This window comes from Bos grunniens, chromosome 19, assembly GCF_055505025.1.
Source record: "Bos grunniens cultivar Pamir isolate PY7600 chromosome 19, Bosgru_T2T1.0, whole genome shotgun sequence".
NCBI lineage: Eukaryota > Metazoa > Chordata > Mammalia > Artiodactyla > Bovidae > Bos > Bos grunniens.
Window position 1 is genome coordinate 19,574,051 of NC_141183.1, and position 11,737 is coordinate 19,585,787.

General features: G+C 48.9%; 1 protein-coding gene across 2 annotated transcripts; it reads left to right on the forward strand.

Annotated features, from left to right (window-relative positions):
- The first annotated feature begins 8,051 nt into the window (after nt 1–8,051).
- Nucleotides 8,052–11,299, forward strand: PYY (peptide YY). 2 transcript variants are annotated; one of them, XM_086357457.1, is made up of 4 exons: nt 8,052–10,147; nt 10,549–10,736; nt 10,826–10,906; nt 11,060–11,299. In XM_086357457.1, exons 2-4 carry the CDS (start codon nt 10,549–10,551, stop codon nt 11,082–11,084), a joined length of 294 nt encoding a protein of 97 aa, XP_086213583.1. In that variant the 5' UTR covers nt 8,052–10,147; the 3' UTR covers nt 11,085–11,299. The 2 variants fall into 2 exon arrangements, with proteins under 2 accessions (XP_086213583.1, XP_086213582.1); XM_086357456.1 differs by lacking the exon at nt 8,052–10,147 and having other exon boundaries at nt 10,376–10,736.
- The last annotated feature ends 438 nt before the right edge of the window (nt 11,300–11,737 follow it).

Genomic DNA, 11,737 nt, shown 5'->3' on the forward strand with positions numbered 1-11,737 from the left:
TGGAAAGTGTGCTTATCTATTTGCTTTACCTAATCCTTCGTGGAGGTGGCATCCAGGTGGGAGTTGTAGTGTGGAGAGGAGGATAGAGTTGAGAGGGTAGAAGATGATGCCTAAGACAAAAGGAGCTTAGGGCTGGGGCAGAGTTCAGGCTGGGTCTCTCTCTGTTCTGAGCTAAGAGAAAATGCTACCGCCTTGCAAGGGGAGTGCATGGCACCCAGACAAGGGTCCTCTGGCGCTCTAGTCAGGTGGGGTGGGGGCAGGTTGAAAGTTCTTCCAAAGGGTTAGGGAGGAGCAGGAAGAATTGCTGCTGGAGGGTGAAGGGTGTGGAAAGGAGCAGGCTAGGCAGCCCAGGAGAGTAGCTGGGGACAGAGCTGCGCCATCCCCCAAGAGGGAAGTGTCTGGAGAATGGGCTTGGTACCAACACCCCAGATTACCCCTGCCCAGGCAATGGGGGTGTTGGAAGTGACCCCTTCCCCCAGCAGGAGCAATGGGAGTGTGGAGGACGCCCTTTCTCTCTGCTGCCACCCTCCCCTTTCTGAATTCACACTCAGGAGGTAAGTCACCAAGCATGGTGTCCTGGGGACAAGGTCATGAGAGAGATGCCCTCCTGAGGTGACTCGGAGAGGAGCCTCAAGCTGGCTCTGCCATCACGGGAGGAGAGACCCCTGGTCAGACACCACCTGCCCTGGGGTCTCTGGGCTCTACCACTTTCCCTTCCCTGCACTGCCCTCTAGTCTCCCAGAAGGTAGGGTGGAAAGGGGAGATGGAAGCAGGTCGAGGGCCTGGTCAGGTCACAGGCCGTGTAGACTCCAATGCTCTAAGCCTTTGGCCTGATCACTCCCCCTGCTGTAGATCCCTTTCTCATTTCAGTCTGGAGATCAGTTTCAGGGTAGTGGCTACCTCCTCCTTGAAGCCTGCCCTGATTACTTTGAAAGGTAGAGTTAGTTCTTTTCTCTGGTTTCCTCTTCCTAAAGCATTCCACTGTCTGAGACCCATTTCCTGTCATTATTCCTCTGTCTTCTTTCCTCTACTCTAACCAACCCCTAAAACCACTCCATGCCATGGCTGCCTCAAGTTTTGGTTCATTTTGTGGTTGGAGGCGTGAGACGATGTGAATCTGTGTTGGTGTCCGTGGTTTTCTGTCTGTTGGTCTGCATGGAAGAGCTGTGGTCAGTTTGAGGCTTGTAGATGAGAACCCTGGTATAAATTATATAACCACGGACAATTTCTGCCCAGCGTGACATGGGTTTGCCTCAAGTCCACTGTGGGGATTGTTGAGAGGTGGTTAATCCATTGCTGATCAGATTTAACCAATATTAAGGGTCAGAGGGAAGCTTAGATGTAATATTGATGATAATATCAATAGCTACCTTTTTTTTTTTTGAAAAAAAAAAGCACTTGCTGGGAATTCACTGGTGGTCCAGTTGTTAGTACTTGGCATTTTCACTGCAGGGGCCTAGGTTCAATCACTGGTCAGGAAACTAACATCCTACAAGCTGTGCAGCTCATCCAAAAAAAGAAACAAAAAGCACTTACTTATGTGCTGCTGCTGCTAAGTCACTTCAGTCGTATCCAACTCTGTGCAACCCCATAGACGGCAACCCACCAGGCTCCCCTGTCCCTGGGATTCTCCAGGCAAGAACACTGGAGTGGGTTGCCATTTCCTTCTCCAACGCATGAAAGTGAAAAATGAAAAGTGAAAGTGAAGTCGCTCAGTCGTGGTTGACCCTCAGTGACCCCATGGACTGCAGCCTACCAGGCTCCTCCGTCCATGGGATTTTCCAGGCAAGAGTACTGGAGTGGGGTGCCATTGCCTTCTCCGACTTATGTGGTAGACACTAGCTATTTGTTTTACGTACATTATATTGCTAGGATATTGATCTGATTTTAATAATTGAGACAGAATTAAGAATGACTTAAACAAGAAAGTATTTTATTTTTCTTAGATAAAATGCGAGTAGTATCCAGGGAGCTGGCAGCTCTTCTCCATTGGGAATGTCCAACAGCCCAGTTTCCTATTCTGTGGCTTCCATATGCCCTCATCTACAATGAATGAAGATGGCTCACCTGGTCCACAATCACTGTATCTGTATTTTAGCCACCAGGGAGGGAGCAAAGGAGAAAGGGTATGTGTGCTGCTTACTATGCTGTGTAACAGGTAAACCTAAAACTTAGTGACGTAACCATTGTATTTCACTAATGATTTTATGGGTCAGGATTGAGAAGGACCTGACTAGGCCATTGTGACTCGGAGTGTCTCATGCAGTAACTGAAGCTGTCTGGGTCTGATACCCAAGAAGGCTCATTCACATGTCTGGTGGGTTCTGGTGGGTGTTGGCTGGGAGCTCAGACTGACACCTACATGTGTCATCCCTAGCCTGATGTCCTGGGGTTGGACTTACAGAACAGTGGCTCCTAGAGCTAGTGGTCCAAGAGAATCAGAAGGCTGACTGCCTTGCTGTATTAGTTTGCTGGGGCTGCCATTACAAAGTCCCACAAACTGGGTGGTTTCACAACAGTTCTGGAGGCTGGTGTTGGCAGGGTTTGTTCCTTTGGAGGTCTGTGAGGGAAGGATGTGTGCCAGGCTTCTCTCTGTGGCTTCTAGATGGGGGTCTTTACCCTGTGTCTCTTCACATCATCTTCCCTGTATGCCTGTCTGCTTCTGTGTCCAAATTTCTCTTTTCGGAATGACAATAGTCATGTTGGATTAGGAGCTCACTGTACTGCAGTATAGTGAAGTGAAGTCACTCAGTCATGTCCTACTCTTTGTGACCCCATGGACTGTAGCCTACCAGGCTCCTCTGTCTATGGGATTTCCCAGGCAAGAGTACTGGAGTGGGTTGCCATTTCCTTCTCCAGGGGATCTTCCCAACCCAGGAATCAAACCCGGGTCTCCCTCATTGTAAGCAGATGCTTTACCATCTGAGCCACCAGGGAAGTACCTCACCTTAATGAATGACATCTGCAATGATGTTATTTCCAAGTAATGTCACATTTCTGAAGTACTGTGGGTTAGGATTCCAACACATGAATTGGAAAGCGAGGAGAGCAGAACACACTTTAATTCATAATAATTACCTTTTGTGACCTGGCCTCAGAAGTCACATAGCATCTTTTTTCTTTAATTATTTATTTATTTGGCTGGGCTGAGTCTTAGTTGTGGCAAGCAGGATCTTTGATGTTCATTGCAGCATGCTGAGGGTTTACCAGATGGAGCAGTCATTAAGAATCTGACTGCCAATGCAAGAGCTATAGGAGATGTGATTTCTATCCTAAGGTTGGGAAATCCCCTAGAGAAGGACATGGCAACCCACTCCAGTATTCTTGCCAGGTTAATTCCATGGACAAAGAAGACTGTAGGGCTATAGTTCATAAGGTTGCAAACTGAGCATACATGCAGCAGGCAGAATTTTTTTTCTAGTAGTGGCATGTGGAATCTTTAGTTGGAGTGTTTTATTTGGGGCATGTGTGTTCTTTAGTTGGGGCATGCGAAGACTTAGTTGTAGTATGTGGGATCTAGTTCCCTGACCAGAAATCCAACTGCAATCCCTTGTATTGAGAGTGCTGAGTCTTAGCCACTGGACCACAAGGGAGTCCCTGGCCAATTGTCTTCTGTATATTTCAGAATTTATATAAATACTTAATTTTCTTAAATCCAACTAGGTAGAGCTCACTTACAAATTAACCTCAGCAATGTTCTCCAAAGACATCTACTGAAACATACATATATCCAGGCAGACACAAGGAGAGATCTCACTGTTCCATTTTCTAAACTTAGTCATGAAGCAGCTATCACAATATGACTCACTAGTTGTAAATAATAATTGGAAGAAGTTAAATTTAAAATAATTTTTTCTCTCCTCTTTTCATTTTTTTTCTCAGTCTCAGAAATCAGAGATTATCTAGACAAGATACTTTATCCTGAGAGCTCTGGTCTCAAGGTACAGGGAGAGAAAATCAGAGTCTTCTAGTAGGACTTACTCCCTCAGGGTCAGAATTCTAGAGAGATATATTTTCCCCCTTCAATCTGGCTTTCTCTGCTGGTTGGGAATTAAGCAGGGGTAGGTTAAAGTTCAGCTAGCATTATGTACTTAATTGGCATCATTGAAGGTTCATAATTTTCATAGATAGCCCCTTTACTTTCTTTTTAATGGTTTTGTAAAGTTGGTCAGCTTGTGTAACAAGAGTGTGTGTAACTCAGACCAACCTAAGTTGTGCCTTTTGCCTAGAGTAGCCATATCCTCTAAGTCATCTAAAAATGTGAAGTCAAGCAAAGGCTCATTATGGTGGTTAGAGAATGATTCAGGTGTCAAACCAGAATGCGGCTTAACGGTTTTTTCAAATCTTTCATAATAGTCCAAAATGGATTTGTATGATCTTTGCTTGAACTGCTGAATCTCTGTCCAGTCTACAATTTGGGGGGAAAGCTAAGTTTGAGCAATTTCTGGCTAATTCCTTGCATTCAGTGCGAGTTTGTGGTTCAAAATCCATTAAGGGGTGTTTCCATCCTGCTTTCTTTCTTTATTCCCTTGCTTTCTGATGGCTTCTCTGATGGTTCAGTGGGTAAAGAATCTTCTTGCAGTGTAGGAGACACAGGAGATATGGGTTCGATCCCTGGATTGGGAAGATCCCCCTGGAGGAGGCAACGGCAAACTCACTCTAGTATTCTTGCCTGGAAAATCCCATGGACAGAGGAACCAAAGGCAGTCCATGGAGTCGCAAGGAGTCAGACATGACTGAGCGACTAACACTTTGCTTTCAGAAAATAACAGATGTATTAACTGAAAACCTAGGCTGGTTAACTGAATTCCTTATTATATATATTAAATATAAATTCCTTAGCAAATCTCAATGGATCCTGACTTGGATTGGGAAATTCCTTAACTAAGATTCTAAGTTCTGCTTGGTCCAGAATGTGTACATAAGCACCAAGAATGGTTTATCTCTTGCTATAATAGGTTTCTTCTTAAAGGGAGCTACAATCGCTTCTGATTTTTTTTTTTTTTTTTTGAATCCTCCTTCACTAGAAAAGGGAAGAGCAAGAGGCGAAAGAGTTGGAAGAGAAAAAGAGATAGTGTCTGGGACAGGCAATTCAGACAGAAGAGCATGTGTGGGAGGAGCAGAGGGAGAGGCAGAGTCAAAGTGCTAGCAACCTTTTCAAGTTCTGATATAGTTTCAAGCAGTTAATTGTTGATTTCCTGCAAAGAAGTTACTGTATCATTTCTCTTTTAGAATCTTCTAGGTACCAATCAAAGTAAGCATTCCATTCCATCTATTTGATCCTAGGCCTTTTCTAACTGTGTGCCCCCAAAATAGTGATTTTGGAATATCTGAAAACTCCAATTTGGCCATTTTAGGTTGAGATCTCCTTTAGTATAATTTTCCAATTAATTACATACTTGTAACTGTGAGTTTTGTACATACATAACTCTGGCTGGGGTGTTAGTTAGAGACTGGCTTTCTGATGCCCTTGTTTCTGTGTTTGAGAGGCTCCATTTCCCATTTTTAAAATTGAATTTATTTGTCAGGGACAAAATTTGCTAGTGAAATTGTGTGATGGGCCAGCGTGCTGCTTGTGAGCATAACTCCTGCATGTATCACCCTAGCGTGTTTCAGTCCTCTTGCACGTCTTAGTTTCTCCTTTTGGTGGTCTAAAACCAGCATGGGTGCTCAGATCACTGAACGTCCAGTTCTTGTTTGTGACCTCCAATGAGCAAATATTTTAATTAATGAATGCAGTTTCCCTATGGGACCACTGCATGGTATGAGGGCTCTGCCTCCACCACTCCTGTAAATTTCTCAGTCTCCATAACCTGCTGGAAGGAGTCTTATCCCTTTTCTTTGGAGCTTTCATGTAATATCTTCACTTTTATTTCAAAAATTCTATTAAGGCAGTCAAGTGGAGGAAAAGCATCAGATCAGGCTCTTACCTCACCACTCAGCACAGACCGCTCAGTTTCTTACAACTGAGCAAACCCTGACATCCCTCCCACCCCACCTCACCAGTATTCTTCACTGGAGTGGGGCAGGTACCTGTCGCTCAGTCGTGTCTGATTCTTTGTGACCCTGTGGACTGTATAGTCCATGGAATTCTCTAGGCCAGAATACTGGAGTGAGTAGTCTTTCCCTTCTCTAAGGAAAGGCTGGGATCAAACCCAGGTCTCCCAAATTGCAGGCAGATTCTTTACCGGCTGAGCCACAAGGGAAGCCCAGGAATACTGGAGTGGGTAGCTTATCCCTTCTCCAGCGGAACTTCCTGACCCGGAAATTGATCCAGGGTCTCCTGCATTGCAGGAGGATTCTTTACCAACTAAGTTATCAGGGAAGTCCTAGGTACCTGCTATGCACTGCTAAATAAAACTCAGGATCATCAACCAATATGGCAGATCTGAGAATCAGGAGAGACTTACCCAAATTAGTCTGAACTCTCCAAGGAGGCAGATGGGCACAAGGGACCTCTGCTGGTATGAGGGCTCTGGATCCTCACAGAGTTCAGGCAAAGGACAGAAATCCACTCTGGGTCCCTTCCTCATGGTTCCTGTAACAGCTGACTTATTGAAAAATGTAAATGTGAGTTTCGTGAGTTAAGTTTTATTTGAGGCAGCATTTCAGATAGCTCTGAAAAACTGCTCCAAAGAAGTGAGTGTGTGTGTGTGAGAAGGTCTGTATACATGTGAATTTGGTGAAGGGGGAGTACAGACAGTCAAGCATGTATTTTTTGACAGAAAGTTTCTGCTAGTCACAAAGGGCAGATGTTACCACAAAGGACTTTAGTGCTTTTCTAGATATGAGGAATTGGTCTCATAAAATCGGCTCCTGAAAATATCTATCTGAAGAACTGTTCCGTCAGTTTTTCCCTGAGCACAGAGTGCCTCACTTCTGCTCTCCACCCTGAGCTCCTTTCAGGGGGTGTTGAAGATCAGCAGCTGCAGTAGCACATGATAATCCTTGTAGAGGTAGATAGCAAGCGCCAATTTGTAATTGACATCTGCCAGTAGAATGTAAACTCCACGAGGGTATGGATTTTGCCTGTTTGCTCACTGCTTGGTCCCTGGTGCTTAGAAGAGTGTCTGGTTCAGAGTAGGGACCTAAGAAGTGCTTGTTGAGTGAGGACCAATCACTCTGGCTACATGGCCATGTGCTGTGTGTAGATCCTCGGACATGAGGCCCCACCTGAGGGTGGAAGGTAATGGACTAGTGCTGCCCAGTGGATGGGATATCAGAGAGAGGCCTTGTGTGGGGGAGGTGGGGAGGGTGGGCAGGTGGTAGGATATATGAAATTAAGACTCTAGGGATGAATGGCATGGGCTACCCTCTCCTGATGAGTAGCCTTTGAGCCCATTGGGCAAGAGCAATGGTCAACAGGGGTCCAAGTCCATAAGCCTCCTTGACCCCTAGGGTGGCCTTGCTAGGTGTTCCGAGAATGGGGATCAAGGGAGCCTCAGTGTTTCTGTCCCCACTTCCCTTTGAGGACAAGTTGGAGGAAGGTGCTGTTCCCAAGTCTACAATAACAGCTATTTGGAAGTTTCTCCTCTCTCAGATATCAGTTCCCCACCATCCAGACAGGTCTCATAGCGACTGAAGTGTCAATGATGGTGGGTGTGTGAGTTGGGGGATAGCTGAGCTCACTGATCGATGGCTGAGACATCCTCTCCACCAATCAACAAGTTAATACACTCTTCAATGAGGGAGTGGTGATTAATGAATCAATTGGCTGGCCCTGTAAATGTGCACTGGGAGTCTGGCTTCTGGCCCACCCTGAGGGACCTCTTCTGGTCCCATTTGCTTTCACTCTAATAGTAGAAGGGAAAGTGATTTATTGAGAGGTTGAACCTGAATCTGGGCCTTTGCCCATGCCTTCTTAACTTCTGCCATCTACCCTCAGACACCACCCTCCCCAAGATGTCAGGGGGTTCCAGGGATGCCACAAATTCCCTGTGGGCATCTCACAGCTCATGTCATCACTCTCTGCTTTGGTCAGAATGCTACAAACACCCTGTCACCACCCTAGCTGGTGCTGCGGTATTAGCAGAGCCCACAGCCCCTGGCTCAGATGTCCCTGACCCCTCTAGCCTGCAGGGTCCTTGTCTAGACCTTTGACCCCTGGGGCTGTAGCTGTCCTCACCAGCTCTGTGGCCACCCTCTCCATCGCTACGGTGAGCACCTGTATTTGTCTTTCCAAGGCCTCTGGAAGAGTGGAGTTCTTTTATTTCTGCTGTTTCCTCTCCAAACTGGACACAGGCTTGTTCCCATGTTTTTGTCTGTCCCTGTGTTGTGGGAACTACTCCAGCTGGGGCTGCACAAGGATGACAGAGTATCTCTGCCCTCAGATGGGGGCTCCCCAGTGAAACTGCTGCTCCTCTCACCATAGACAGGGAATCCCTAAGGATGTGACCTGGGATTCCTGGAGAACAGGGTTGGGCCTCACCCTTTAGACATGACTTCCTAAGAAAAAAGATTTTTCTCCCCGCACTGAGGATGGGGTTCATGTCCCCTCATCCTTAGGGCATCTTCCACATCCACGCTCAGTGTGCCCACCTTGCCTTTCTTGGGATGTGTGGGGCCCAGAGGGCCCAACTAGCTGATAAGCAGCCATTTCCGGAGAGTACAGGCGACTGAACCCATAAAAAGGTGATTGAGAGAGCTGTGGGCTCCACTTCCAGAGACAGCTCTAAAAATAACACCCTTGGCCATCTGTCCTGAGGGTGGAAGGGCTGGCCCAGAACTAGGGGCCTGAACAAGAGGGTCCCTCCTGCTCTCATGGGCTGATGCGAAGTCTGGAAGCACTGGAGGATCCAGCCAGGGCAGAGTAAGGGAGCTGGAAATGTTCATTGCAGACTTCCTTGTAGCGCTCTTTTTTTCCTGTTGGAGGCAGGTGGGTCTGATGGGGTTGGTAGACCCCATACTTACTTAGCTTCCCTTCCCCTCCTTGCATGCCTGACTCCTAAGCCTCACGGTTGTCTGAGATAGTAAGCCTTTCTGTCCATCATGATTGGGTGGGCCTCTCCCTGGGGTCAGCCTCGGCTCTTTTCTCTGGTTTGAATCCAGGGTGACCTTGGCTGTTGCTTCCTTACCTCTCAGAGCATTAGTTTCCTCATCTGTAATGTGGGGAGAAACTCAGCTCATTGTGTTGTTGTGCCTGAAATCATGTACTGCCCAGTACACAGTAGGTGCTTAACAAACAGGAGTCCTTTCCTTGGTGAGGATCTTTGACCCTGAGCCCAGTGGAGATTGTAACGGGCTAGGGATGGTGGCATGTTGTTGGGCATTCCTGGCATCACTCAGTCCTGTAAGACACCAGTGCTCAAGTGACCCCTGGATGGAAATGGGGGCACATTGCCTTGCAAGGGGTCTGTATACCAGGCCTGCTGGACCTGAATGTGTATATGTCAGGCTGGGTGTACAGGTGGCTGACTCAGCTGCTTCTGGGGAGGGGACTGACCTTGGCCTCCTCCCACCCCTCTCCCAACTCTTGAACAGAGGGAGACATAGTGGAGTGTCCAGAGGGGGTCCCTTCTCCAAGATTTCACAGACAGCAGGTCAAAAGCCAAGATTATAGCTCCCATCCTGCCTCCAGTAGCAAGAGGTTTTCCCCACAGGTCCTGTCAATGTATTATGGAAAAGAGGCTTAAAAGGTTGGCTTTTGGAAGTAGTGGTCATAAGTCCCACAGGCTGGAAAATATGTATCTGGACTCCTGCCTGCATCTCCTCTCCCCAACCATGGACAAGCTAGGAAAGAAGGAGTGTCAACCCTGGTCCTAAGGGTCTTCCCAGGAATCTAGACCAAATGGTTCACTTCCTCAGGAGGCTACACCTGCTGTTGGGGTGCTGAAGGGTGAAGATGGGGTTCTGACTAGGCATCCTGTCCAGAGGTACCCTGAATCCAAGTGTTGGGGGGTTCCGCCTTGGCTCCTTAGAGGTGAAGACATCACTTACTGTCTGAAAGTAAGCTCAGCGATCTGCCCCTGGGTGGAGTGAGGAAGGAGAGCCCTCCCCACTCCAGTTCCCCTCCCCTTTCAGACCAGCATATAAGCCCCACACGGAACGCACTGAGCTGAGGAGGCCACAGCTCCACCTGTAGAAGTCCAGCCCTTCGGACTCCTCTGGCCTTCCATCTCCTGACCACTCTGCCTCTGGAGCTGTTGCTGTGAGTGGCCTGGGACCCAGCAATGGTCTGGTCGGGGGATCCCAGGCTAGTTCGTGGGGAAACTGAGGCTAGCAAGGTGGAAACGGACTGAGTGGTGAGAAGCTGGTTTAGAAGGGGGTCAGCGGAAGTGGGAAGGAGAAAAGCCGGGGAGTCCCTGCTGCCAGCATAGCCTTGTTCCTCCATCTGCCCTTCTGGTGGAGGCAGGCAGGGCTTATGCCCTTTTAACAGATGAGGAAACTGAGGCCAGAGATGGTGCAATGCCTGAGAACACACAGCCAGCAGGCGGCCAAGTCTTGGTCGGGAACCAGCCCCAGACAGGTCGCTGAAGCTTCGGTTAGATGGCAACCTCTGCTTCCCACTTCCAAGTAGGTGCTAGGACTGACTCTAGTGCCTCTCTCCAGATGATGTCGGGGCGCAGATCGTGGCCCGCCATGGCCACAGTGCTACTGACCCTGCTCGTCTGCCTGGGGGAGCTGGTCGACGCCTACCCCGCCAAACCCCAAGCTCCGGGAGAACACGCCTCGCCAGATGAGCTGAACCGCTACTACACCTCGCTGCGCCACTACCTCAACCTGGTCACTCGGCAACGGTGAGAGCGCGTGCGGGGTGGGCGGGGCCGGGCTGCCACCAGGGGCGTGGCCAGATACGACCCCACCCATCTCTGGCTCCGCCCTGCAGGTTTGGGAAACGCGACTTTTCAGAAGCTCTTCTCTCCATACTGCTCTTTCCAGATCGCGAGGACCCGCCGGTCAAGTCGCGGTAAAAGCGCCCCGCCGGACGGCTGTCCCCTGAGGGGTGGCCTGGTCTTCCTTCCACCCTATCCCCGCCGCCTAGTACTTTTCCCCAATCTCGCCTACCCAGATCCGACGCCGAGCTTGGCTCCGTATGACTCCTTTCCTTTTCCTCCTACAGGCCAGAAGGAGCGTACCTGTGGTGAAGACCCCGACGGCCTCCAGAGAGAGATGTGCTAAGACACCAACCCCATTTCCATGTTTGCTCCTGACCCCGGAGCCTGGATTCCTTTCAGGGCTTGCTGGGTCTGAAGTCCTTCTTTGGGGTCCTTATTTCCATTTCTCCGTGTCCCTGCCCCTGGGCTGGAGGGCCAGATGTGGTCCTTCCTTGATCTCTAAATAAAGTGCAAATTTCACTGAACTGGAAATGGTGCGTTTCTACATCTTGTCTCTTGTCCTTCGTGGAGGTGGCATCCAGGTGGGAGTGGAGGGTGGAGGGGAGAGAGCTGAGAGGATAGAAGATGACGCCTGAGACCAAAGGAGCCCGAGGCCAGGGCTGGGGTGGAGTGAGGGGCCCTCTCTGCTCTGAACTAAGAGAAAACGCTACCCCCCAGCGTGAGGAGTGGAAGGCACCCAGACAAGGGTCCTCTGGCGCTCTAGTCAGGTGGGGTGGGGGCAGGTTGAAAGTTCTTCCAAAGGGTTAGGGAGAAGCAGGAAGAATTGCTGCTGGAGGGTGAAGGGTGTGGAAAGGAGCAGGCTAGGCAGTAGTAGGTAGTACTAGGAGTAGCTGGGGACAGAGCTGCGCCATCCCCCAAAGAGAAAGTGTCTGGAGAATGGGCTTGGTACCAACACCCCAGGT

Excerpts from the sequence above, each read along its gene's own strand:
- PYY (XM_086357456.1), top strand. The coding sequence starts at position 10,486 with ATGGCAACCTCTGCTTCCCACTTCCAAGTAGGTGCTAGGACTGACTCT. Across the intron at positions 10,737-10,825 it reads AACCTGGTCACTCGGCAACG|GTTTGGGAAACGCGACTTTT; the intron begins GTGAGAGCGCGT and ends TCCGCCCTGCAG. Across the intron at positions 10,907-11,059 it reads GACCCGCCGGTCAAGTCGCG|GCCAGAAGGAGCGTACCTGT; the intron begins GTAAAAGCGCCC and ends TTCCTCCTACAG.